The 26903-nt window shown below is 48.9% G+C and overlaps 2 protein-coding genes across 5 annotated transcripts in view; one reads left to right on the top strand and one right to left on the bottom strand.

The window, feature by feature from the left end:
• The window catches only part of Myo19 (myosin XIX), a 29573-nt gene extending 16017 nt beyond the window's left edge, over window positions 1–13556 (top strand). For 3 of the 4 annotated variants that reach the window (XM_075991256.1, XM_075991253.1, XM_075991254.1), the window contains 15 exons: window positions 880–970; window positions 1332–1503; window positions 3223–3296; window positions 4061–4182; window positions 4378–4491; window positions 4749–4925; window positions 5213–5365; window positions 6447–6554; window positions 7391–7461; window positions 8346–8449; window positions 9996–10162; window positions 10268–10397; window positions 11056–11141; window positions 11939–12238; window positions 13127–13556. In XM_075991256.1, the coding sequence (XP_075847371.1) occupies window positions 880–970; window positions 1332–1503; window positions 3223–3296; window positions 4061–4182; window positions 4378–4491; window positions 4749–4925; window positions 5213–5365; window positions 6447–6554; window positions 7391–7461; window positions 8346–8449; window positions 9996–10162; window positions 10268–10397; window positions 11056–11141; window positions 11939–12238; window positions 13127–13255 (1998 nt within the window). In that variant the 3' untranslated portion in view covers window positions 13256–13556. Of the gene's footprint in view, window positions 1–879; window positions 971–1331; window positions 1504–3222; window positions 3297–4060; window positions 4183–4377; window positions 4492–4748; window positions 4926–5212; window positions 5366–6446; window positions 6555–7390; window positions 7462–8345; window positions 8450–9537; window positions 9672–9995; window positions 10163–10267; window positions 10398–11055; window positions 11142–11938; window positions 12239–13126 lie in introns of those variants that run through there. The other variant, XM_075991255.1, reaches the window with a different exon arrangement.
• A 185-nt stretch (window positions 13557–13741) lies between these two features.
• Window positions 13742–23948, bottom strand: Znhit3 (zinc finger HIT-type containing 3). Its single transcript, XM_075991274.1, has 5 exons — window positions 23788–23948; window positions 23618–23649; window positions 19429–19509; window positions 18177–18257; window positions 13742–14400 (listed from the first exon to the last, which is right to left on the bottom strand). Exons 1-5 carry the CDS (start codon window positions 23871–23873, stop codon window positions 14216–14218), a joined length of 465 nt encoding a protein of 154 aa, XP_075847389.1. The 5' UTR covers window positions 23874–23948; the 3' UTR covers window positions 13742–14215.
• Between the last annotated feature and the right edge of the window lie 2955 nt (window positions 23949–26903).

Genomic DNA, 26903 nt, shown 5'->3' with positions numbered 1-26903 from the left:
TGCTAGGTAGGAGTTTGTGCAGAAGGATAGTACATGGAGCTAGGCTAGAGGGAGTGGAGAGCAGTAGGAGTCTGTCTGGGCATGAGTGCTGTTTGAGGGTGTTAAGACATTCTTATTTGGCTGGAAAGACACCACGGTCAGGAAGGTGGTTTTCCCAGGGCAAGGCTCATCCATTCCACTGAAAATGTTATGACCCTGTACCATATACCATAGCCATGCTGCCCAGTGGGCACAGCTGCCCTCTCCCAGGGTAGTTTGGAGCCAGAAGACTAATAGCCTATGGAAATTATCTGTCTGGGGCCAGACAACAGTGGCAGGAAAGGCTCTGCTCTCTCTATGAGATCCAAGGGTTTCCAAACTTATTACCAAGTGTTCTCCTTGTCATCATAACTTCTGGAAATTACTTCTGTAAACCATTGAAAGCAAAGGCAGAAGGGTAGCACCTACTATCACAGCCCAGTAATGCTGAGAAAGGGTCCCAGGAAGCCATGACCAAGCCCCATTAGGCAGAAATGACACTGGCCCATAACTAAGGGAATAGTACCCCCACATGGACTGTTCATGAAGAGAGAGGAAGTGGGACAGAGAATGGATGGAGGCAGGGCCTACTGGCTGCTCTAGGAGGCGTCTGAAGTCTCACTGCCTAGACTCTTAATCTTGGCCTAGGCTCGACATTAACCTCTCCCATCTCTGTTGCGGGCATCTTTGTGACATGTACCTCATAGGATGTGGAAGAGATTGTCTTGGGATGCTCTAACATGAAATCTTGTCTGACAGAGGTAGACAGTGGGACAGTGGTCAGGAGCTCCCCTCCTCCTCTGTTGTTGCGACATCAGCTTTTTCACGCCCCTGCTTCCTGACCACCCCTTCTGCCTTCAGGTCCTTGCTGGACTGCTGCACCTTGGCAATGTCCATTTTGCTGACTCAGATGATGAAGCCCAGCCCTGCCAACTGATGGATGGTTCCAAAGGTGAGAGACAGGGATGGTATGGTGGGCTGCACCTGACAGGAGAGTGACTACCGTTACTGAGGTGCGGTGGGAAATTGAAAGCTGAACTTTCAGTCTGGCAGCCTTGATTAGCCAGCTGCTGACGGGCCTGCCATGGATAATTACTCCTCAGCCTTTGGTGAAGCCAGCACTGTTTTCTCCGTCTCACAATGAGAAAATCGGTCAGGTGCTTTAGAAATTATTTGTCCAGTTGTAATACTGTGGCTTCAGGTCCTGTCTCTGCCATGTAAGGAGGCCTGTGGCAAGCCTCTCAGAACCTAGGCCTCCTCCATCCACTCAGTTCCAGTGGAGGGTGTTTGCTTAAGGAGGACTCTCCTCCCAGCCTCTGTCAGGACATCAGGCTCACTGCTGCAGCTCTCAGAGAACATGCTGCTGGAGACTGTGCAGATTCGAACCATCAAGGCAGGCAAGCAGCAGCAAGTGTTCCGGAAGCCGTGCTCCCGAGCTGAGTGTGACACCCGCAGAGACTGTCTGGCCAAACTGATCTATGCACGGTGAGCAGTTTACCCTGGGCCTTTACTTCCCATGGGTTCTTAGACTGTCTGAGGTTGGACTAAACACTGTCAGGCAATGGGTGGAGGCCCAAGATAGAGGGTTCTGAATAAAGCAGACCAGTTGCTGGGCCTCCAGGAGATGGCAGGGCATAGTTCCCAGGTTTGCCCTAAACACTGCCTTTGGCCTCTGTGCTTGTTTTGAATGGTGAAGTTGCCACATTCCTGACCTAGATTCAGCTCATCGTTCAAGTACAAGAGCCTGCTTTGACCTTAGCCTAGGTGAGGAAAGCCTGCTCAGCTCCCATTCGGCAAAGCAAGCCCCCCAAAGGTGATCTCCTCCTTAACATAAAGCACAGGTTCAGACTGTTGAGTGGTAGATAGGCTCCTCTGTCTCCTGCACCCTGGTTCCTAAGGTTATTCACCTGGGGAGTAGGAGAGACAGCAGCGGAGCCAGAGCTCAGCTCAGAGTCAGGGCCAACAAAAGACGCAGCAGGCAGGAGCAGTACAGCAGGGAAAGTGGGTTCTGGCCTTCCTTTCTGGGGACATGACATAGGCATCTCCATCCTCTGGACCATATGGTCAAGGATTACCTCATCTTGAGTTCTGAGAACCTTCAGAGTGCCTTGTAAAGGCTGTCGGGGTCAGAGTACCGAGATTATCCATGACCACTATATGTGTGCGCATGTGAGATCTTGGACAACCCTTTTCAGAGCCAAGAATCTGAAGTCTTCCTAAGCCCATGGCAACTATAGACAGGTACTGCTGCCTCAAAGCAGGGTTTAGGTCAAAAGTTGGGGGACTTTTGTTTTTGGAGGGTTATTTTGAGACAGGGTCTCACCATGTAGCTCTGGCTGACCTGGAACTCACTATCAGTGCTGTGATTAAAAGTTTGTGTTACTACTTACTAAATAAAGATATTTAGCAGGGGTTGCTGGTTCCATTCCAGAGTCTGTATATAGGCTCTGTTTCCTACTGATGTAGGAGAAGGCAATGTGTAGGAAAGAAGTCCCTGAACCGTGTAATGCTTGTTGCCAGCTTGTATCGAAATTTCATTTTCTTTTTTTTTTAAATGAGCTTATTTATTTTTATTTTATGTGGATTGGTTTTTTTTTGCCTGCGTTTATGTCTATGTGAAGGTGTCAGATCCCCTGGAGTTGGAGATACAGACAGTTGTGAACTGTCATGTGGGTGCTAGGAATTGAACCTGGGTCTTCTGGAAGAGCAGCCAGTGCTGTTAACCACTGAACCATCTCTCCAGCTCCCAGAAATTTCATGTTCTGTGGGCTAGTGACAGTTCCAGAGTAGAGAATGCCATTATTCTTGTGACTTGGGGCCACTTGTTTGGGACTGAGTAGGATGTGGCAGCTCCTTAAGCGTTTTTCAGAGGAATTTAATGCAGTCAGCTCCTTGCTAACCCGACTAGGACCTGCCAGTAGCCTCTTCTAGTCACAGCATCAGCTGTGATGGGCTTCATGACTAATGCAGACCCAGGAGCCTGTGCTATCCTGTGCTGTCATGCTATGAGGACAGCTCAGGCTTTTGTATACCTGGAAATGTATATGTCTAGAGCCTGCCTCTGCAGTAGGTCAAGACTGCATAAGCCAGAAACAAGAGGATTTAGCCTTTGGCCCAGTAGGTTCAGAACACAGGGCCTTCTAGCTTGTAGCACCCTTCCTGGGAGAGCAGTTTCACCACAGTCCCACTCTTTCCCATCAACAGGCTGTTCGACTGGCTGGTATCAGTGATCAACAGCAGCATCTGTGCAGACTCCAACTCCTGGACTGCCTTCATAGGTAGCAAGGCTCACCCTGCCACGGGCCCTCCTGAAAAGCAGCTGAACCCTGGGTGGAGGGAGGGTCTTTGGGTCACCTGTGTGCCTCTAAGCAGCTCCTTTCTCCTCTCAGCCAGTGTCCTCATCCATCCATCCAGGATTTTGGTGATATTTCTACATTTGATTGCCCACAAATGACATGTCCATGGCTCTCCAGACAGACCAGTTTATGCATTGTCCCTAATGGTCCTTTTATCCTAGAGACTTAGCTCCAACCCCAGAAGAGTAGTCAGAGCTAGAGTGGGAGACACAGTTGAGATCGGTGTTGTACTCTTGGGTTAGGTGAGTCGAATAGGGGAAGGAAGTAAAACCTAGGGGTGCTGACACAATTTGCTTAAAGAGACGCATCAGCTAGGCTGGTGAAATCGAGGTCCTCTGAACTCGGTTGTTTCAGAGATCATTTCCTGCTATCACACAAAAAAATGGGACCTGATATCCTCAAGGAGGAGCCTATTGGGGCCAGATGATACAGACTCAAAAGTATGCTGGCGCCTGGGCTGCCCTTCATTCAGATTTTTGGCTTTCTGCCTGCTCTGACTTAGTATGGGGCAGGGGAAGAGGTCCTGGGTCCTACCTGGGTGGGTGGTGGGAACAGGAGACAGCGATCACTCAGCCTTATCCCAAAGCTTCTAAGTATGAGACCTCAGCAAGGGTCCAGCCATTTGGTCCTATAGTTGTCCTCTTTCCCCCCCGTGGTAGCCCCATGGTTCTCTCCTGTCTCCAAAGGTCTGCTAGATGTGTATGGGTTTGAGTCATTCCCTGACAACAGTCTGGAACAGCTGTGCATCAACTATGCCAATGAGAAGCTACAGCAGCACTTTGTGGCTCACTACCTCAAGGCCCAGCAGGTGAGGTGTGGAGCAAGGCAGGTCATCCTTCTGGATCCTCTGCCTCTTCCTGCCCCCCAGCCCAGTCATGACTAGACACCTTTGTTCCTGTCTTATTAATTGATAACTAATAACGATGTAAGAGAGTGTTTTAATATATTTTTGTTCCTTCCTTAATGCTGTTGTGGAACTTTCTCCCACTGCACCCCTGCCCAGGAGGAATATGCACTTGAGGGCCTGGAGTGGTCATTTGTCAACTACCAGGACAACCAGACCTGTTTGGATCTCCTCGAGGGGAGCCCCATCAGCATCTGTTCCCTCATAAATGAGGTAGGGAGGTTCAGCCAGTGAGCCAAGCAGCACTTTTTGGGGCCTTGGTGACTGTTTTATGTGCTCTTTTGTCTGTCTCTCTCCCGCATCTGCAAATAAGTGTGCTAATCCCTGTGCTCCTCCCACACACACACGCACACACATGCTGGAGTTGATATAGTGCCTGTGTTACAACTCTACTGCAGTGGGGGCCAGACACTGAGGAAGGTGAAGATGTGGTAAGACCTCGATGATGACCACCCGCTCCCACCCTACAGGAATGCCGCCTTAATCGGCCGAGCAGTGCAGCCCAACTCCAGACACGCATCGAGAGTGCTCTGGCAGGCAAGCCCTGCCTGGGCCCTAATAAGCTCAGTCGGGAGCCCAGCTTTGTGGTTGTGCATTTCGCAGGACCCGTGCGGTACCACACAGAAGGCCTGGTGGAGAAGAACAAGGTGGGCGCTGAATCCCTGCACAAAGTAGTTCCTAACTGGCATCCTCTTCCTCCTGAGTCTCCTAAAAAAAATCTAGGCTCACCTTCTTGAGCCCTAACCAAGATGCTGGCTAGTCCATCCTGACCTGCCTGGAAACAGCCCATGTCTCTTCTTGGCCAGCAGACACACTCTACGTGGGACTCCAGCCTGCCCTTCTATGAAGTCCCGAGCTCGGGTAGAGGTGCTAGAGCAGCAACTAGCACTAGGAAGCAGCTCACCTACCTGCCACCTTTGTTCTTTCCAAATAGGACCCTGTTCCCCCTGAGCTGACTGGGCTCCTGCAGCAATCCCAAGACCCTCTGCTCATGATGCTATTTCCTACTAACCCTGAAGAGAAGACCCAGGAGGAGCTGCCTGGCCAGAGCAGGGCTCCTGCATTGACTGTGGTATCCAAGTTCAAGGTAGGTCTGGTGGTGATGACATGAAGTGCTGTGTTCACTCTCATAATTGTCTGTTGAGCACCCCTCAGGATCGGGGCTGTCTGCTAGGGAGCAGTAATGTGCCATGCAGAAATGACACAGGTCTCTTCAAGTGTAAAGGGCCCATAGGAAACAGGCAAGAGACAGCATGGGATATAAGAATGTGACAGGAATAGGGGCTCTCACCCTCTGCTCATGGGGTAGTCAGAGAAGAGTACACTTTATATGGAGCTGTGACTGCCCTGTTCAAACCCTGTGCTTGGCTAGGCCAGAATACCACTTCTCCTGGTGTTCTCTGCTTCCTTTGTGTGAAACTTGCATGGGTTGCTCCCACTCCTGGGACCTCTTGACCACTGCCCTTCCACATCTTGTTCACCCACCCTGCCACTTTTTTTATTTGTTCCTGTTTATATGTTAACCCCTACTTTGCCGTCACCTTGAGGGCACCCTGGGAAACTCGAGTTTACTGTCTGAGGAGTGTGCTACAGCCACAGCGTCAGACACTACTGACAGTACTGCACAGATTGTGTGTTATTAGGCTGACCTGTGACATAGTAGACTGTCGGAGTCACGTCCCTCTGGCACATAGTATAACAGCAGGGGTGATGTGAAGCTGTTCTCCTGTAGGAGTGAAGTGAGGAGGAAAGGAGAGGGACAAGCTCTATACCAGAGGATCAGTGAGAGCCACTGGTCAGAGCATCCCTGGATAAAGGTGACAAGTGATGAGTGATTAAACTGCCTTGCACACGTTCTTTAAGAACTTCCAAGTCACGTGGGATAGCACACACCTTTAAACCCAGTACTCGGGAGGCAGAAGCAGGCGGATCTCTGTGAGTTTGAGACCAGCCTGATCTACAGTACAAGTTCTAGACAGCCAGGGTGGTTATACAGAGAAACTCTGTTTCAGAGGGAGCAGGGATTTCCAGTAGTTCCCGGGGGATATATGGGTGTTGATGTCAAGACTGAGAGGGCCACTAAGGACAAAACATTCCCACTAACCAGAATCCAGCTTATGACCCTGCGCAGCCCCAATCCTGCCTCACCCAGGTTTCTCTGTCTGCAGGCCTCGCTGGAACAGCTCCTGCAGGTCCTACATAGCACAACACCCCACTACATTCGCTGTATCAAGCCCAACAGCCAGAGTCAGCCACAGACCTTCCTCCAGGAAGAGGTAACTAACCCTCAGCTACAGCTGCCTAGTATCAAACCCCATCTGGCAGGGCCTAGAAAACCAAAGGAAAGCATCTCCAGATGTGATCACATACAATCTCTCAGGCTGGGCCTCCCTGCTCTGGCAGGACAGTCGTGTGTGGTTGTATGTCTGTACACTGCACCAAGCCTAGCCAGCGTGGCACATGGGGACTCTAGTAGAACACCTTGCTCCCTGCTCACCTAGCCTATCTCTGACAAGAGACTGAATCTGCTTGGGGCAATGGCTGTTTACGATTTGTTGAGCGTCTGTGCAGTCCATGAAGTACGGCTATCTCTGGACTGTTAATCTCATTTCTAGTTTACACAAAAGCACTCCTCAGGGTTTCAGGTTCTGAGGGGTACAGAGATGTGTGAGTGCTGGACGGCACTGAAGAATGGCCAACAGTCACCTGGTAAATGTGGCGTACCGCCAAGATAACTTGGCTGTGTGGTAAAGTTATGGGTTCAAATCAAGTAAGAATCTTCGCAGTCTAACCTTCCGTGCTTGAGCAGCTCTGATGCCGGAAGAGAATAAAGCAATTCTGTATTGTGAAGTGGTATCAGCCTGGGAGAGGTGAGAGACAGCCAGGACCACTGCAGACCTTAGCTACATCAGGAGCCAGCATCAGACAGGGCCTTTCAGGTCCTCCCTTCCAGCAGGGAGATCATCAGGACCTCTTGGTTTCTTTTGGTCCCATGGAGACTGACATCTCTGTCAGCTAATTGTGCCTATCATTGAAGGTCAGGACCAGAGATATGCAAAAGAGATGGTATTTCTGACCTGTAGGTGCTTGCCCTGTCTCCCCACCCTTGCAGGTGCTGAGCCAGTTGGAGGCCTGTGGTCTTGTGGAGACCATCCACATCAGTGCTGCTGGCTTTCCCATCCGGTAAGTGAGCCACGGTGCTGTAGGGCCAAGGCCTGGTGGCGCTCAGAGCTTGGGCCAGACAGAGGGAGGAAGGGATGAGAATGGCAGGTCTGTGGCAAAGGGATGGCACCTGTACATCTAGTCACTCACTCATTGTGTATTTCTCTGCCCTTGGAGGGCCTACATTCTGTGGAAACAAGAAAATTAAGTATGGGCCAGACACAGTAGCACACTCCAGCACTTGAGATACTAAAACACGAAGATCAACACACATCTAAGGCCAGCCTAAGCTACAAGAGCTAGTTCCAGGACAGGCTCCAAAACTACAGAGAAACCCTGTCTCGGGGGAAAAACAAACAAAAAACTTTTTTTTTTTTTTTTTTTTAAGAAAGGGTCTGGCCCTTTCTTAAAAAAGGGAGTAGTCTGTGTCCAGACTGTAGAAACAACTGCTGTCTTCTGGGGCAGATGGTTGAATCAGGACAGTTTACCAAAATGGGCTAGTCTGGGGAAGGCCAGAGTTGGAATGTGAAGGAAAAGGGAAATGAGAATCAGGAATTCTCCTGTGGCTTTGTCTGATTTGAGAAGTTCAGAGACAAGCCTCAGAGTCTTAAGAACTGTGCAGGTACATGTTGTCCATCCTCACTGGGTTTGAGCACCCCACTACCACAAGGAGATATGCCATACCACATGAAGTCAGAGGACGACTTGGCAAGTCAGTTCTGCCCTCCCACCATATGGGTCTTGAGGATGGAAATGTTGTCTACGGGCTTCCCACTGAGTGGCCCTTGGCATCTCTAGGATACACCCTCCTCCATTCAGTTGGGATGGTCAGGCAGCACTGACTTTGAGCCCCAGCTAGGCACCTGGCTCACAGTCTTGTTCTTTTTGTCTTCTTTGGCTTCCAGGGTCTCTCACCAGAACTTCGTGGAACGATATAAATTACTGAGACGGCTCCGACTTCGCACATCCTCTGGTCTCTGGGGCTTGTGTTCTGCCAAAGGGCCCTCTGGTGAGTGGAGCCCATTTTTTTTTGTCATTTGTTCAACCGTAGGTTACTGAGGACTGAGCTGTACCTTCTCAGAGATGAGGGTCCAAAGACTGATGGTTGTTTGCACAATGTGGGGAACAAATCCCAGCTGACAATGGTGTAGAAAGGTCAGTGGTGGTGCACATCTTTAATCCCAGTACTCAGGAGGCAGAGGCAGGTGGGTCTCTGTGAGTTCAAGGCCAGCCTGCTCTACAGAGTGAGTTCCAGGACAACTATGGCTGTTACACAGAGGAAACTCTCTCTCAAAAAAAAAAAAAAAAAAAAAAGGGGGAAGGAAGGAAGAAAGAAAGAAAAGGCAGGCAGAGAGCTTACTCTGGTGCCAGGGAGATGTGGAGGGGAAAGCATTTAGAGGAGGTGGCGATAACCGGATTAGCTAGGCGACGCCCACTGCATGTGACATCTGAACAAAAGCTCCCAGGCGAGAGACAGAGCCGTAGGTGTGGCAGGGAAGGCTAGAGTGCCAGGTGAACTTTATTCCTGGGTAGATGAGGTGGCTGCTTCAAAGGAGAGAGCCAGTGCTCCATCCACCTCATGCTCTTCACTCTAGGGACCTTATGGGGGGTCTTGAGGGTGAGGCTGTGAGCCACCCACGGAGAAGCCAGAGCTGTGTGCAGCTATGGGCATACTGGTCAGTGTTGGTAGGCATGGCTCTGTACAGATACAGAGGTAGACAGAAATGGACGGTGAACTTAGCCTTGCCAGTGAGAAGAGTAGGCAAAAGGGAAATCTGAGGAATCTGGACCAGCCCTGCGTGGCCAGCTTGAGCTCCAGGGTCCGGGAGACATCCAAGGGGGAGAAGTGTACAAAGCACTAGGGTGAAAGCCTAGCCTGTGACGCAGTGTAGCTGTTCATAACTAATGTGGGAATGTTAGAGGCAGAGGGACAGACACAAGGACTAGGACAAACCTCAGCCCAGCCACAGCTGCTCCCCAACCTCTCAGCCCTTCTGGGCCCCACCAGTAGTTTTCTCTTGGGAATGTGTCACTCTCCTTCGCCCTCCCCTTTCTCCTCTCTCCACGGTTCGCTCTCCTGTCTCTCTTACCAACAAGCCTCTCTGGGCCCTGGTCCATTTTCTGGATGTCTCTCATCTCTCGTCTCCTGCATCTGCTTTGATGTCCTCTGTCTCCAAAGAGGCTCTGGGCTGCTAACAGTCAGAGCCCTCAGGTAAATCTTCCCAAACAGGAGGCACGCTTGGGAGGGCTTTCCCACAGTTGGGTATGGTCTTCCTTTTCTTCACTTGACTGTACCTGGTAAGGGGTGGGACCAAGGGAGTAGCCAAGCAGTCTGGGATTTCCTCTCCAGGCTTACAGACCTTGCAGCCTGTCCAAGGAGACATGGGGCAGTGGTGACTTCAGTCCCAAACAGCCAGGACTGTGAGGGATGAAAGGGGGAAGAAGAAATGACTAGATTCAGAACAACAATAAGAGGCTTAGAGAGCCAAGCTCTTCAGACTCCAGAAGCCCGTGGGAATGAGCGGGCACTGATGAAGCCTTTCTCCCACCTCCAGAGCAGCCTCTATGTGCCAAGGAGGCCACACTGCAGCCTCTACTACAGGACATTCTCCATGCTCTGCCAGCTTTAATTCAGACAGCGACCCCTCCCAGTGACCCAGCTGAGACCACACAAGTCCCACTGTACTGTGGCAGGACAAAGATTTTCATGACTGACTCCATGGTAAACTGACTGGGGAATGAGATTACGAGTGCCAGCAGCAAGTGTAGGCCGTTCTCAGGGTAGGGAGGAGAGGCCAAACACCTCAATGGACTCCTCTTCTCTCAGCTAGAGCTTCTGGAATGTGGACGTGCCCAGATGCTGGAGCAGTGTGCCCGCTGCATCCAGTGTGGCTGGAGGCGACATCGTCTCCAAAAGCAGGAGAAACAGAGGCGGGCTGCTGTGCTCATTCAGGCAGGTAGGTGGGGCTGATTCCATATGATGGGTCTGACTAACACAGTCCTGACAGGCTGATTTTGAAAAGTGAAAATCATTTGTCCTTCTGTAGTGCCATGAATCAAACCCAGGGCTTCACTCATGCTAGGCAAGTGCTATAACATGGAGCTACATTTCCACACAAGCACAGGCCACCCAGACCCCTCCTGTTCCTTGGGAACTGATGAGGACTGAGTCTGAGGTCAGTGGCAGCCTGGGTCCTTACAGCTCCCAGGTGGCCCTTCAATGTGCAGCTATCTGTAATGGGCAGTATAACGTAAGACTGTGTGTGTGTGTAAGTGTATAATGTAAGACTGGTGTGTGCACAGCTATCTGTAAGCTTGTGGGCAGTATAACACAAGAGTGTGTGTACCATATGCGTTCAGGTGCCTTGGAGGCCAGAACTAGAGTCAGAAGAGGTTGCGAATCACCATATGGGTGGTGGTAACCAATCTGGTGCCCTGCAAGAGCAGGGGGCTCTTAACCACTGAGCCATCTTTCCAGGAGCGACTCTTAAGCCCCATTTTGCCTTATATATTGACATCACTGGGAAAACGGACTTCATATTTTCACATCAACCCATATTGGCCACATGGCTAACAGCTCTAATGATGGTTTTTATGTCTCTGCTGTTTCTTTAGCTATCCGGTCCTGGTTAACGCGGAAACACATCAGAAGGTTACACAGCGCTGCCACGGTCATCAAGCGCACTTGGCGAAAGTGGAGAGTGAGTGTGGCTGAAGGCCAGGGGTGGGCTTCAGACAGGCCCAAGACAGAGGGATGTCTCTGCCGCTGGGGTGTGGCACCAGCCTCTAAGCCTGGTGTCCCGTGTATAGAAAGGGTACAGATAGCTCCTGTACAGAGTGGCATAAGCAACCCTAGGCTCAAACTGCCAATAAAACTGCAGTTTCTTGACATTCTGCCCCATGAAGCCAGTCTAGTCCAGGGCATCACAGCCAAAGCTCTTGAGTTTACCTTGTCAAGCTGATTGTTTTCCAGTCAGAATGCTGGAAAAGAGCTAGTAAGATGACTCAGCAAGTGGACCAACTGAGTTTGAGCCCAGGGACCCTCATGCTAGGAACAAACTCTCAAAAGCTCTCTCTGACCTCCATAGGTGACCGTGGCATGCTCATGCCCACATGAGCATACATGCATACACACAAAGAGGTTTTTTTTTTTTAATTTTTATTGATTTATTTGGTTTTTCAGGGCAAGGTTTCTCTCCTAGCTGTCTTGGAACTCACTCTATAGATCAAGCTAGCCTTGAACTCAGAGATCCACCTGTCTCTGCTTCCCAATTGCTGGGATTAAAAGGGTGCACCCCCACCACTTAACTATTTTATCTTTTTAAAGAGGGCTAGATCTTGACTACCCAAGATCAAGCCCCAATTCATAAGCCGTCCTCTGACTTCAGCATGTCCACTATAGCATACTACTTCTGTGTCAAGTAAATGAACGCAAAAGTAAGTCCTTTTAGAAAGGTTAGGCAAACCTAACATTATAAAGGAATGTTTTCTCTTTAAGATCAGAATGGCCTATCTTGCTTCTAAAGAACTGGATGGTATGGAGGATAAACCCATGCCTCAAGCTCCCAGTTCCCTGAGCTCCTCGCTGTCCCCAGCACACACTAAACTACTAGAGGCAATAATCCACCTCTGGCCCATGGGACTGGTGCTAGCCAACTCAGCTGTGGGTGTGCGCGGCTTTCAAAGTAAATTGGTGGCCCATGCCTGCCTCCGGCTTCCCACGGGCAACCCCAGCAACAACGTCCAGACACCACAACAAGATCAGGCTGGCATTACATCCATCAGAGCGCTGCCTCAGGTATGTTCTCCTGAGATGCCATGGCTGTCCTTCCCACAGCTCCAGGTTGTTCACTGGGGAAGGCAGTGAACAAAGCTGCCTGTCGTGGGGGGGGGGGGGGGCGGAGAAGGGAGGGAATAGCACAAAACTCCCTAGCCCTATGGAATAAGCCAAATCTATAGGTGTTCCTTGCTGCCATTGTTCCAAACAAAAACCAGATTGTTCAGAGCCCTTCAAAAACTGCTTATAAGCATTTTATCTCTGAGTGTTTGGCTCTTCCTCTGCAATGTGAGATCCTCAGTTAGGCAAGTGCCTCAGCCCTGTATCCTCTACCAGATGGACACAGGAAACTCCCTACAGGGTTGCTGTAAGGAATTAAAGATTAGCACAGTTGACTCTAGGACATTAGTTCCACTTCTGAGAAACGAGTGTGGCCATAGTCTGTCTCCTCAGATGACATTCTACCACTTGGTTACTTGGCTGTCACCTTCTCAACTGGAAATAGTGAATGTGTGGCCGGGTCCTGTGTGTTGTGCCACCTGTTTGACCTGAAAGCAGGCCTCCCAGCCTGGTCCCAGCTCAGCCCCTTCCCTGGATAACCCTGGTAATGGCATGTCATCTCGGAACCTCCATTTTCTCCTCTGTAAAACCGGGTTAATACCCCGCCTGGTACAAGGGACCAGAGGAAAGAAATGAAGTCAACAAGATGCCATATAATCTGTACAAAGTCTCCCTGAAACTGACAAGGGGTAAACAAGTATTCTGATCTTCCAGCTGTCAGTAGGTGGGATGACAGCCAGTACCCTTAGAGTAATAGGAAATACTAGGAGTCTGTCACCCTGAATGGATTTCTCTCTTTGAGGTGTTGTTGGGCCCTGCCACTCATAGATTGGTTCTCTTTCTCCCCAGGGCTCGATAAAGTTTCACTGCAGGAAGTCTCCACTTCAGTATGCTGACATCTGCCCTGAACCTCCAGCCTCCAGTGTTACTGGCTTTAATCAGATTCTGCTAGAAAGACACAGGCCAGTCCAAGTGTGACTCTTCTACCCCACCTGCCTACGTGATCTTTAGTGCCTTTGTTTCCAGAAGGCCGTTTCCTGCCAGCTGCCTTGCCAAAGACATCTGATCAACACACAACTGCCAAGCTATTCCCACAGCGACTCCAACTGCGTGTGCAAGCAACAGCTTCTGTCTGTGAGCCAGGGCTTCGTGGTCAGAACACCAGCCAGCTAGGACTATGGCCTCGGCACTGGCAGGATCTGGGGGTGCTAGTTACCAAGCCAAGATTAGGACCACATCCCAGCTTACTGTCCCCCTGCAGGCTCAGGTTCAGCAGATGTGACTGTCCGTCCAGAATGTCACTACAGCAGGATAGATACTGGGCCACATACAAGCACTTTAAAATGGCCAAATCACCCTAAAATTGGCTCTAAAATTTTGGCTGGGGAAAATTTACATATAGTTCATTAAGGAACAATGCTATTTAATAAACTGATTTATTTAATGACACCAAGAACAATGAGCAATGCAATGTACACAGAACCACATCTTAAATTTATTCAGTAACACTATCAATCAGTTTTTAATTCAAAAACTAAACCTGGATAAACCTGGTATTTATGGTGTAACTCTGAACTGTACCAGAAATAAATTTAAAACCACCATGTAAATATAAATAGCCTTTTCCCTATTTTAAAAAGAATGTATGTTTGAGTTTTGCCTGCAGGTACAGCTGTGTATGATGCTTACAGTACCTTCAGAGGCCAGGAGAGGGTGTCAGAGCCCCGGAACTGTAATTACAACTGTTGGCAGTCATGCTGAAGACTGGTCCTCTGGAAGAGCTGAGCCATCCATCCAGCTGCAAGTTTCCTCTTCATAAAGGACCTGCATCTTGAGTATCCCCACTTGTCTGATGAAGACCTACATGTCCTCCAGCCTTGGAAACAACCTCCTCCTAAGAGGAGCAGTGGGCAGCTTGAGCGAAGAGCACACCCAGGTTTAAGAATCCCTGTTCTTCTGGGGTGGCTCCACGATTTTTAAACAGCAGTCTGCGAACTCCACAAACAAGGGCTCCTGCATGCAGGCTTTCATCAGTTTTGCTTTGTTGTCGCCCTGGTCGAGGTTAACCATCAGCTGTCTCAGGTGTGGGTTGAGCAGTAAGCTTCTTAAAGCTGCAGATTCACCTTAAAAATCAATGCCAGCTTATAAGTTCAAGTGGAACCCATGGCAGGGGCTAAAAGCTAAGTGTTTCCAGTGTAATCAACTATGAAGGGCTTGTATCTCCTTAGCCACCATGTTGCCAACCCATGTCATTAGGTTGTACAACCAACCACACATCTAAACATTCAACAAACACCTTTACGGGCTGGAGAGATAGATGGCTCAGCGGTTAAGAGCACTGACTGCTCTTCCAGAGGACCCGGGTTCGATTCCCAGCACCCACATGGCAGCTCACAACTGTCTGAAAATGCAGTTCCATGAGATCTGACACCTTCACACCAATGAACATAAATAAATGTTAAATAAAAAAAAAACAACAAAAAAAAAACACCTTTACTCCCCAGCACAGATCTCTGTGAGTTCAAGGCCAGCCTGGTCTACAGGGCTACACAGAAACCTTGTCTCAAAAAAACAAACCTTTTACCACCTGTACCAAATGTGAATTTTTTTTTCCTTATAACTACACATTAAGTGTTTGCCTCAAGTTAGGTTAGATGACTTCAAGTGCATCAGTTACACGTTTTACAGAACCCTCCCCCCCCCTTTTTTTCTTGAGACAGAGTTCCTCTGTGTAGCTCTGCCTGTCCTGGAACTCACTATGTAGACCAGGCTGGCCTCAAACTCACCACCTACCTCTGCCTCCCAAGTGGTAGTACTACAGTACTATTTTATAAAAGAAACTTGACCGTTGCTGAGAAACAGGTCCTGGAACCAAGCTGCCTTGAACATCAGATGACTGTACCCACAAATTAACTTTCAATATACATGTGAACAAAGACCTGAGCTGGAGAGAGTGTTTGCTCTGCAAAGCACAGGCCCAGTGTTACTATCTCAACACCCACTTAAAGGCAAGCATGGTCCTATGCACGCCTGTAACCCGAACACGTGCAAGGCAGAGACAGGTGGATCACTGAGCCTAGCCAAGGTGTGTGCTCCAGGCTCAATGAGAGACACCGTCTCAAAGGAATGAGGTAGAGAATGACGGCAATTCTCAACGCCTCCTGGAGCCTGTGTGCATATACACACACACAAATGCAATTAAGACCAATAACAGAATTCTTACAAGCACCAAAGAAGTGGTGCTACAAAAATGTGTGACCGAGTTAGAGATGGCTCAGTGGTTAAGAACACATATTGCTCTTTAAGAGGACCCAAGTTCAATTCCTAGCACCCAAGTTAGGTAACCTATACCTGTGCTCCAGCTCCAGGAGACTGACTCCTCTGGACTCATGTGCATATACCTACAGACACATGCACATAATTCAAATGTGGTGAACACCGTCCTCTCCCTGGTGATTGTCCAGTCTATGACTGCACTGTACGCTGGGTACTGAAGACAGGTAATACAGGTCTCTGCCCCACAGGCTGCTGTAAAAGGCACAAATCTCTACCACCAATGTGGCTATAGTAGTAAATTACTAGTAAGTCCAAGGCACTAAGGGAAGCTAGAAAAGTGCCTAACCTGAGCCTGAAGGTTGAGAAAGGCTTAGGTACGCAAAGAAAACCAACTATACTTTTAAAGCACAATTATACCAACCTACAAAATCTGTAGGATTCCAATGTTACACCTGGCACGTGCAAGATGGGAGATTTGAAACCATTATGCTGACAGAATCCTGGGGCTGGACAGGAGAGACCCCGCACATCACATTACATAGTAATCTTAGGAACAAGAGAGGCAGAGGCAGGTAGATCTGAGTCTGAAGCCAGCTTGGTCTACAGGCAAATGTCAAGCCAACAAGAACTAGATGAGATCGTCTCAAATAAATCCCATTTTATACACATGGAGGTCAAAGTTCCCCACTGGGTATCTTCCTCAATTGAAATTGTTCTCCATTTTTATCCCCAAGACAGGTCTCTCACTGTGCAGCCCTGTCTGGAAGTGCTAGGGTCAAAGATCCATGCCGTCACTTCCAACACGGCCCTTACCAATTCACATGATAGGCTGGCCAACAAAACACTGGGATCCTCCTGCCTCTACCTCCCTAGTGCTAGGGTTATAGAACCCAGCTTGCTTGTTTTAAATAGATGTTGGGTATTAAAGTCAAATCATAAATCTTACACAGTAAGTAGTTAATTAAGTCATCTCTCCAGCTCCTCCCCCAAATACCATCCTGGTGTGTTTGTTTGTTTGATTTTTCGAGGTGGAGTTTCTCTGTGTAGCTTTGGAGCCTGTCTTCTATAGACCAGGCTAGCCTAGAATTTACAGAGATCCACCTGCCTCTGCCTCCCAAGTGCTGGGATTAAAGGCGTGTGCCACCACAGCCCAGCCCAAATCCCATCTTAAAAAGAGCTGGCAAAATGGTTCAGCAGGTAAAGATGCTTACCGCCAGGCCTGATGACCTGAGTTCAATACTTGAGACAAAAGTTGTCTGATGTGAGGTGCCCTATGTATGCTGTGAATACTTTATTACTATTGGTTACTAAAGTTGATCTGGCCAATAGCCAGACAGAATAGAGTCAGATGGGAAATCCAAGAAAAGTTAAAGAGAAAGGAAGGCGGATTCTGAAAGAGGCTAGCAGCCCCCAGAGAAACAAGATGTGAGGTAATGCCATGGTCATGTGGCAATACATGGATTAATAGAAATGGGTTAATTTAAGATGTAAAAGCTAGTTAGTAATAAGCCTGAGCCATTGGCCAAACAGTTTGTAATTAATACTAAGCCTCAGAGTGTTTATTTGGACCGGGTGGGCAAGAGAGAAACCTCCATTTACAATTGTCCTCTGACTTCTGTGTGTGCCTGGAGGAAGGGTAGAGGGGTGCAATGAGGGGAGAGATGACTCAGCAGTTTCATGCACTTGCTGCACTTGTAAAGAACCTGTGTTCAGTTCCCACACCTACGTGAAGTGGCTCACAACCACCTATAACTTCAGCTCCAGGGGATCCACCGCCCTCTTCTGGCCTCCACCAGCCACTGTACTCAGGTGCACAGAGATATACACAATTTAAAGATAAAGAGGGGCAAGTAAGGTGGCTCAGCAGGCAGAAGTACCTGCCGTGCAAGCCTAGTGGCCTGAGTTTGATCCCCAGAACTCACAAAGGAGACAAGAGACTCCTGAAAAGTTGTCCTTGGAACTGTACTCAAGCCCACACCCACTTCATACACAACAATAACAGCAACTCTGAGTAGGGAAATACAGCATCAGGAGGCAGAGAGGAGGGTGGCAACAAGGCTGAAGCCAACTGACTTCTAGGCCAGTCGGGACCATACAGTAAAACTGTCTCATCTAAGAAAAGAAGACAGAAAAGAAAATGCAGGAAATTCTGAGCTATCCCAGCCTCCCACCAATATAACTCAGAGACCCACCCACATTCCACACAAAGGAAACAGTGCTGGAATAGTCCTGCAAAGGGAACTCTGCGTGCACCAAGAAAACAAGAGTCACGTGACCTCAGCTTCTTCAAGAATCTGGAACTGTTCTTAGAATGTGCTTTCCTGTCCCTCCCATGCGTGGCGCAGAGGAGTGACTTCGGATTACTCATTGTATCTAGCTAGTGTTATTTCTTTATATGCCTCTATGGAAAAGCTGCCTCCCGCACTTGTCCTTGTGATTGGACACTTTGCTCAGGTGACAGTCTTAACCCTCAGGGTATAAACTGTCTGGTGCTCTGAATAAAGCTGGCTATTGCATGAGACTGTGGTCTATCTCACGTTTAGGCTCCATTCTCCCAGGTTTCACTGCCTGTACAGCAATAAACAACATAAATTAACAAAAACCAAGCCCAGCAAAGACTTACCTAAATTCCTTAACTTCTGCAGAGACACCCTGTCTTCTTCCTCATCACTGTTGAGGAAATCAGCCACAGAGGAGTCATCGTCTGAGGGGAGCAGAAAGCCAGGACAGCCATGGTTACAATGTATGTGCATGTGTGCGATGGTGAGGGTACAGCAGGAGTCAGTCAAAACCATAAACAGCTTGCTTCTTTTTTTTTTAATTTATTTATTTATTATGTATACAATATTCTGTCTGTATGCCTGAAGGCCATAACAGGGTGCCAGACCTCTTTACAGATGGTTGTGAGCCACCATGTGGTTGCTGGGAATTGAACTCAGGACCTTTGGAAGAGCAGGCAATGCTCTTAACCACTGAGCCATCTCTCCAGCCCAACAGCTTGCTTCTTGTACTTCAAAATTAAACATCCCCTCATGCAGGAAAGAGAAGGTGGTGGACTGGTGACTGTGCCTAACCAGTGCATGATGGTTCACGCTTCCTGTGGTCTGCTGGCAAAAGGTCTGGCTCTGCAGGTAGTTTTTTCTAAGATGTATTTATTATAAAAATTATTTGATTGTTATATAGCGTTCTGCCGGCACGCCACAGGGGGGCACCAGCTCTCATTATAGATGGTTGTGAGCCACCAGTGGCTGCTGGGATTTGAACTCAGGACCTCTGGAAGAGCAGCCAGTGCTTTTAACCTGAGTCATCTCTCCAGCCCTGTTTTGTGCTTCTGAACGCCCTACCTGCCTCTGTCATGACTCCAAGCCTGTGCTGGGCCAATGAACGAGGCCCTGTACAATCCTAGCAAACATAACCCTGTGATCTCAGAAAAGGGCAGATATGCCCGAGCCACATGAGAAGGTTCTCCAAGAAGAAAAAGCCCCTCTCCTTTCTGTGAATCTTAAGGACCTCTTTGTGGCATAAGAGTTGCTGCCTGCAGAGCCATGACACTCAGGAGGCTTTATGGCTAGACGAACACATGGACAGCATGAAACATGAGTGCAGTGACAGCCCATTACTGCTCTGAACTCTAGGGAGACTCCAGCAGTTCAGAGCAGGCCTCCCACGTGGACCTACCAGGGCGCAACACAAACCCCCAGCCCCCTGCTCCCTTCCCCCTTCCCGGAACCACACCCCAGGATGCTGGAAACTCCACCTGTGACAACCTGTGACCCCCCTGAGACTGGAGATGCTACTCAAGTCCTTCTGCATCCTGCCCACTTCTCATCTTTGAAATCCTGTAGAAGTTACCTGGTCAAAACCGCCCACCTCACCTTTGTCTTCCTCCGACCTTGTTGTCACAGGAGCCGCCGTTCTTCTGTTCTCAACAGGACGGGTTTCCGGACTGCACTGCTCTGAGAGAGACGCACATTTCAGGCTACGCAAACACAACCTCCCCACCAAGCCAGGGGGAAGCATGTGTACTGCGTAGGGACAAGGGGGCGGGGAGGTCAAATGGAACAACAGGCCAAAGAAAACCATGAGTAATTCTGACTGTGGCAGAAGGGTTAGCGCAGGTGGCCGTGTGCCCCAAAGCCAATTTCACAGGGCTTTCACCAGGACTAATGGCAGGGACTTCTACAAGCATCACGTTTTCCCAGCAGTTTCAGATACCACATGAATGTACCATACACAACTAGGAACATAGACATGGGAGTCAACTCTCCACGCTGGGGGAGTTTGGCCATAGAACACACAACAGAGATGAATAAGGTGAGAAGGTCTGGTCTGAGTCTACCAAGGAAGCCCAGAAGCTTTGGCAGGCAGAGAGGTCTGGGATGGGAGAAAACAGGAGCGAGAGAGACGTGTGACAGCGACTGTGGAGACCAGAAGAGGAAGTCAGAGCCCCTGAAGTGGAGTTACAGGGGTTGGGAACCAAACGCAGGTAGTCTGGAAGAGCACCAAGCACACTTAACTGTTCAACCATCCCTCCAGTCCAGTCCTTGAACTTCTTTTTTATTGCAAACAAAATAAACCAAAAGAAAAAAAAAAAGAGGGCTGGAGAGATAGCTCAGAGGTTAAGAGCACTGACTGCTCTTCCAGAGGTCCTGCGTTCAATTCCCAGCAACCACATGGTGGCTCACAACCATCTGTAATGAGATCTGGTGCCCTCTTCTGGTCTGCAGCATATATGTAGGAAAAATGCTGTATACGTAATTAATAAATAAAAATCTTTTTAAAAAATTAAAAAAAAAAAGTTACAGGACAGCTGGGCAGTGGTGGCACCCACCTTTAATCCCACACTCAGGAGGCAGAGGCAGGTGGATCTCTGTGAGTTCAAGGCTAGCCTGGTCTACAGAGCAAGTTCCAGAAAAGGCTCCAAAGCTACGGAGAAACCCTGTCTTAGTGGGATGGGGGTGAGAGGTTACAGGACAGCCAGGAGAACACAGAAACCCTGTCTTCAAAAACAAATTGTTAAATTCTTGTTAGAAAAAATTGAGGGGAGCTGGAGAGATGGCTCAGTGGTTAAGTGATGGAGGAAGGTCATTGGCTAATAAAGGAACTGCCCTGGCCCATCTCATTGGTTAGGAGATAGGTGGGAGGAGTAAACAGAACAAAACGCTGGGAGGAAGAGGAAGTGAAGTCAGACTCTGCAGCTCTCCTCTCCGGAGCAGAGGCTTCAGAGAGACGCCATGCCCCAGCTCCGACTCAGGATGGACTTAGGCTAGAATCTTCCCGGTAAGACCGGTGCTCACAGATTATTAGAGATGGGTTGATCGGGATGTGAGAATTAGCCTAGAAGAGGCTAGATAGGAATGGGCCAGAGCAGTGTTTAAATGAATACAGTGTCTGTGTAATTATTTCGGGGCATAAACTAGCCGGGCAGGCGGCTGGGGTGTTGGGGACGCAGCCCCGCCGCCGCTCCATATTACTACAGTTAAGAGCATTGCCTGCTCTTCCACAGGTCCTGAGTTCAATTCCCAGCAACCACATGGTGGCTCACAAGAAGTCTGGCGCCCTCTTCTGGCCTTCAGGCATACACACAGACAGAATATTGTATACATAATAAATAAATAAATATTAAAAAAAAATTGAGGTCACTGGGTGGTAGTGGCCTTTAATCCCAGCACTCAGAAGGCAGAGACAGGTGGATCTCTGTGACTTTGAGGCCAGCCTGGTCTACAGAGTTAGTTCCAGGACAGCCAGGGCTACACAGAAAAACCCTATCTTGAAAACCCCCCCAAAAAAAGAGGCCACTGGGGCAAAAAAAGCACTCATATGCTGCCAATGAGACTTAGAGCCTAATGCATGCTAGACAAATGCTACTGTTGATCAAAATTTCCAGTTAATTTTTCTGGGGGAGAGTCAGGGGGGTTTGGTTTTTTGTTTGTTTGGGTTTTGTTTTGGTTTTTTTTTTTTTTTTTTTTTTTTTTGGTTTTTCAAGACAGGGTTTCTTTGTAGCTTTAAAGGCCTGTCCTGGAACTAGCTCTTGTAGACTAGGTTGGCCTCGAACTCACAGAGATCCACCTATCTCTGCCTCCTGAGTGCTGAGATTAAAGGTCTGTGCCACCACTGCCTACCACCACCTGGCTTTTGTTGGTTTTTAAGATAAGATTTCTCTGTGTAGTCCTGGCTCTCCTGGAACCAAGCTGTCCTCAAACTCAGAGGTCCAACTATCTCTGCTTCCTGAATGCTGATATTAAAAATGGAAAAATTTAGGGGGCTGAGAGATGGCTCAGTGGTTAAGGGAACTAGCTGCTGTTCAAGAGGACCTACATTCAATTCTCAGCACCCACACGGCAGCTCACAGCTGTCTATAGCTCCAGTTCCAGGGGACAGGACAGCTTCACACCAATGCACATAAAATAAAGTTAAATAAATTTAAAAAAAAAAGGAAAGGAAAAAATCTGAACCAGGGGGATTGACACACCCGTAAAGCCAACACTGTAGCAATATACAGCAGGAGAATAGAGAATTAAGTAAGTCCTAGGCCAGCCTGACATACCTAAGACCTCATTACCAAACCCAAATAAAAAGTAACTAAAAAGCTGTAATTAATAGGGCTAAAGAGATGGCTCAGAGGTTAAGAGCACTGACTGCTCTTCCAGAGGCCCTGAGTTCAATTCCCAGCAAACTGAATTCAAATGCATTATGTAATGAGATGTGGTGCCCTCGTCTGGCCTGCAGGCATACCTGCAGACAGAACAATGTATACATAATAAATAAATCTTGTTTGAAAAGCTATAAACTTTCTAAAGTCACAAACGACACATAATGACTAACCTTAAAGGTACATACTTACGGACCTATTTGCACTCATGACCAATGTATTTGTGGATGTATATGCACAAGTAAATACTTTTACTGTATAGAAAGTGTGCTCATGTTGGGCAGTGGTGCTGCACACCTTTAAACCCAGCATTCAGGAGGCAGAGGCAGGTAATTCTCTGAGGTGGAGACCAGACTTGGCTACAGTTTCAGGAAGGCTCCAAAGCTACACAGAGAAACAAACCCTAGCTCGGAAAACCAAAAAAAAAAAAAAAAAAAAAAAAAGAAGAAAGAAAGAGTGTTCACATTATACACATAACCTACCAGATGATTCAAACTTTCTCAACAGTCTCAATATAATGTCAAACTGACCTGAAACTTGTAGGGATCCTCCTGCCTCAACCTCCCCAATGCTGAAGTTGGCACCATCACTCCCAAATGCCCCACCACCACCACTGCTGTTTTAAAGGTTTTGTTTTTACTTGTGTGTACGCCATAGTATTCAGGTGCCTGTGGAGGTCAGACAAGGGCGTCGATCCCCTGGTAATGGACCTGCAGGCTGCCTACAGTAGGTGGGTGCTGGGAACCAAATTCAGATCTTCCGGGAAAGCAACAAGAGGCTCTTAACGGCAGAGCCATTTCTCCATCTCCAGCTTTTCTCTCGAAGGGTCAGTAACTTGTCTTAGCCAGACCTGATGGCATAGATCTCTACTCCTTTATATAATCCCAGCACTTGGGGTGGAGAAAGCAGGATATGAGAAGTTTGAGGGCAGACTGGACTATATAAAAAAGAACCTGTCTGAAAATACCACACACAGAAAAACTTTTTATTAATTTCTTTCTTTTTTTTCCCCCTGAGACAGGGTTTCTCTGTAGCTTTGGAGCCTAGCCTGGCCTCAAACTCACTGAGATCCACCTGCCTCTGCCTCCCGGGCGCTGGGATTAAAGGCGTGCGCCACCACCGCCCAGCTGAAAATCTTCTTTCTATTGTAAACAATAAACAACCATTACTTTAAAGGCAGAAACACTGCTGGCTCATTCACCTCTGTCAGGGGCTACACTAGAATGCTAAGTCGAACAAACAGCTAGGACTGACTTTTTCCAATAAAGTAGTTGACGTGCTTCGGTTTGAGACAAGATCTCAGTCTGGCCTTGAACTCGTGGGAATCCTGCTTCGAGCTACTGTGTGCTGGATTACCGGGCACGGGAAGGCAAAGTAGGGCCAAGGGCTGCGACAGTGGTCCAGGGTCTTACCTTTGTGCTTCTGGAAACAAGCGACCGAGCAGCTGTAACAAGAAAGACAGGAGGCCCCGTCAGCCCGGACAGCCGCAGCACGCGCCCCTTGCCCGCAGCCCCCGCCCGCGGCCCGGCTTCCCTCCCGGCCCGGTGCTCGCTCTCCCCAATCCCCACAAGCCCCGACTCACTAGGGCACGCGGCAAGCCGGGCAGCGGTATTTCGGCTTCTCCAAACAGACCACGCAGACCGCAGTTTTACTGTTGAGAGACGCCATGACGTTCCCCAAGCCCCCACGCAGCAACCCGGGCTCTCTCTTTTACCTACACAAGGACCAATCACAGCGCTCCGCACTTATTGGCAGCCTAAAGCAGTGGCTTGATCCTGTTCTCTCTCCCAGGCCTCATCAGAAGAGAGCCGATACATTCGATACCTAGCTAGGCAGCTGCGGACGGCTTTCTCTTACTAGATCTAGCCATAGAACCACAAGTCTTCCGACTCTGCTTCCCTAGCCTTAAACTCAGAGAGATCTATCAGTCTCTGTGATTAAAGGCGTACATCACTACACCTTGCTCAGAGTCCTGGGGTTTTTTTTGTTTTTTGTTTTTTTTTTTTTGAGACAGGGTTTCTCTGTGGTTTTTGGAGCCTGTCCTGGAACTAGCTCTTGTAGACCAGGCTGGTCTCGAACTCACAGAGATCCACCTGCCTCTGCCTCCCGATTAAAGGCGTGCGCCACCACCGCCCGGCTCAGAGTCCTGTTTTATAAGAACCTTGCTCTTTGAAGCTCTGAGTTTGACCCAGCGTAACCTCTGCCCCCAGGACCTTAAATCATGCTCATCCCAAATGCCTTCTCTTCTATGTTGTCCAGTCTCTAAGGTCCTTTTCTTTGTTTTGTTTTTTGAGACAGGGTTTCTCTGTGTAGTCCTGGCTGTCCTGGAACTCTCTTTGTAGACACCACCGCCCAGCTTCTAGGGTTCTTAAATATTTATTTATTTATTATGTGTACAATATTCTGTCTGTAGCCGGGCGGTGGTGGCGCACGCCTTTAATCCCAGCACTTGGGAGGCAGAGGCAGGCGGATCTCTGTGAGTTCGAGACCAGCCTGGTCTACATAGCTAGTTCCAGGACAGGCTCCAAAGCCACAGCGAAACTCTGTCTCGAAAAACCAAAAAAAAAAAAAAAATATTCTGTCTGTGTGTATGCTTGAAGGCCAGAAGGGGGCACCAGACCTCATTACAGATGGTTGTGAGCCACCATGTGGTTGCTGGGAATTGAACTCAGGACCTTTGGGTTCTTTTAAATAATGGTGCATATGATTATCTGAGCCTGTAGAGATGATCGCTACAACCTAGGTGATGCCTGAGTCCTGACTCCCGCCCCCTGAGTGTGTGTCTTGGAGGGCTTGGTGGCAGCCTCTCAGACCTTTCACCAGCTAGAGGGGATGCCCAGGCCTAAATTCTTGAGCTAGCAAAAGACAAAATGAAAGCATATATAAAAGGGCTTTGTAATCTGCAGCTGGCAAACAGGTTGTTTCTATGATATTTGGAAGGACTGTAATCTCCCGGATTTCTCCTACGGAATCTGTGAGCACAGGCTGCCAAGTCTTGGGGCCAAAGCTCAAAACAGTAGAGTACAACTCTGCATCGGCCTCAGTAGGAAGTGTGGGAGGCGAGCAAGACTCCTCAGGTATCGCCTGACTGCGGTAACGCCGTCCAGGCCCAGGCGCTATAGGGAAAGGGCCCTTTGGCTGTCTCTCTTTGCTTCCGTCAGCAGCCCATTGCTGAGAATCCAGTATGCATCCACACTGACCCTCGAGCCCTTCACATTCCTAGTCTTCAACAGTTTACCCACTCTGGTTTGAACCTGAATCTTCCCAGAAGGTTCAGATTGATGTGGGACAACCAGAGAAGGCCAGCAACTCATCCGTGATCATATTTGAGTCTGTGTCCTGTGTGGCGAGGGTAGAAATTGTCACTGACCACTCCAGATTTTTCCCCTCCGAGACTGGGTTTCTCTGTAGTTTTGGAGCCTGTCTGGAACTCGCTATGTAGACCAGGCTGGCCTCGAATTCACGGGGATCCGCTTGCCTCTGCCTCCCAAGTGCTGGCATTAAAGGCGTGCGCCACCACTGCCCGACTCCACTCCAGATTTTTACCTTGTATGTAAAGGCTGAGGCTGGGATCTCTCCTAAGCACAGTTCCTGTGGTAGAGATGCTACTCCCTCTATTCTGGATGTCTCGAGCTTCTGGGATCACTGTCAGTCTTTCTTCAATGTCCAGGAGAGAAAGGAAGTGTGATGGAGAAGAGGTTGGGGAATACAGAGGAGACAGACGGAACCGTATGACTCCAGATCCACAGTCGAGGTCCCAAGGAGAGCATCCTGGCTCTCTATACAATCCTATCAGACCCATCTTCGATGCCACCTACTCCTCCGCATGAGGCTGAAACGCAGTGAAAAACCTTGTAGAAATGCGAGATATCAAGGAAGGGTTTTATAGCTCTGGCACCTAACAGGCACCTCCCTAGCGGCAACTCCGAAGGCGCTCGCGGTGTTGCGGGCCAGCAACAGGCACCGCCAGGGGGCGCTGCAGGTCGCCTTTGGAACTGGTGTAGCCCTGCTCACACCACACTCTATCCAGCAGGTTAAATTGGCAGCATAGAACAATGCTAGACCAGGAGCTACCTCGTGAGGCGACGAAAAGAGTGTCTGCTGGGGAAAAGCAGGACACGCGCCAGCCTAGGGCTCCAAATGCTGAAAGCTGGCCAAGGCCAGTTCTTCGTGCCTCTTAGCTACGAGCTCAAGCACAGCTCCAGGATAGCGGCCACCATCTGGAAGCTGGCCACCTGCCTATATTAACCTAATGAAAATTTAGCTGTACTTAAGGAACGTTGGAGTTACTAACTAGAGCAGTGTTCCTCAACATGTGGGTCACGACCCATTGGGGGCGAGGTCAAACAGCCTTTTCACAGGGGTCACGTAAGACTATCAGAAAACTTATTTGCATTGTGATTCATAACAGTAGCAAATTACTATTAAAGGGTCACAGCACTGGGATGGTTGAGAACCACTGATCTAGAGCACGATACATTATCGTGTGCATTTCCTGATCTTCCTGATAGAATCGGCAGATTAATCTGTTCTTGGGAACTGGGGATATAGTTTCATTGGCTAAGCATGCAGGAGGTCCTGGGTTCAAGTCTCGACAATGCACAAATCTAACGTAGCGATGCATGCCTGTAATCCCAGAATTGGAGGTGGAGGCAGGAAGATCTGGAATTCGAGGCCTCTGGAAAGTTTGGGATTCTG

The sequence above is a fragment of the Microtus pennsylvanicus genome, chromosome 11 (assembly GCF_037038515.1).
Source record: "Microtus pennsylvanicus isolate mMicPen1 chromosome 11, mMicPen1.hap1, whole genome shotgun sequence".
Classification (NCBI taxonomy): Eukaryota; Metazoa; Chordata; class Mammalia; order Rodentia; family Cricetidae; genus Microtus; species Microtus pennsylvanicus.
Note: the sequence above shows the minus strand (reverse complement) of the source record. Positions and strands in the feature narration are given on the sequence as shown.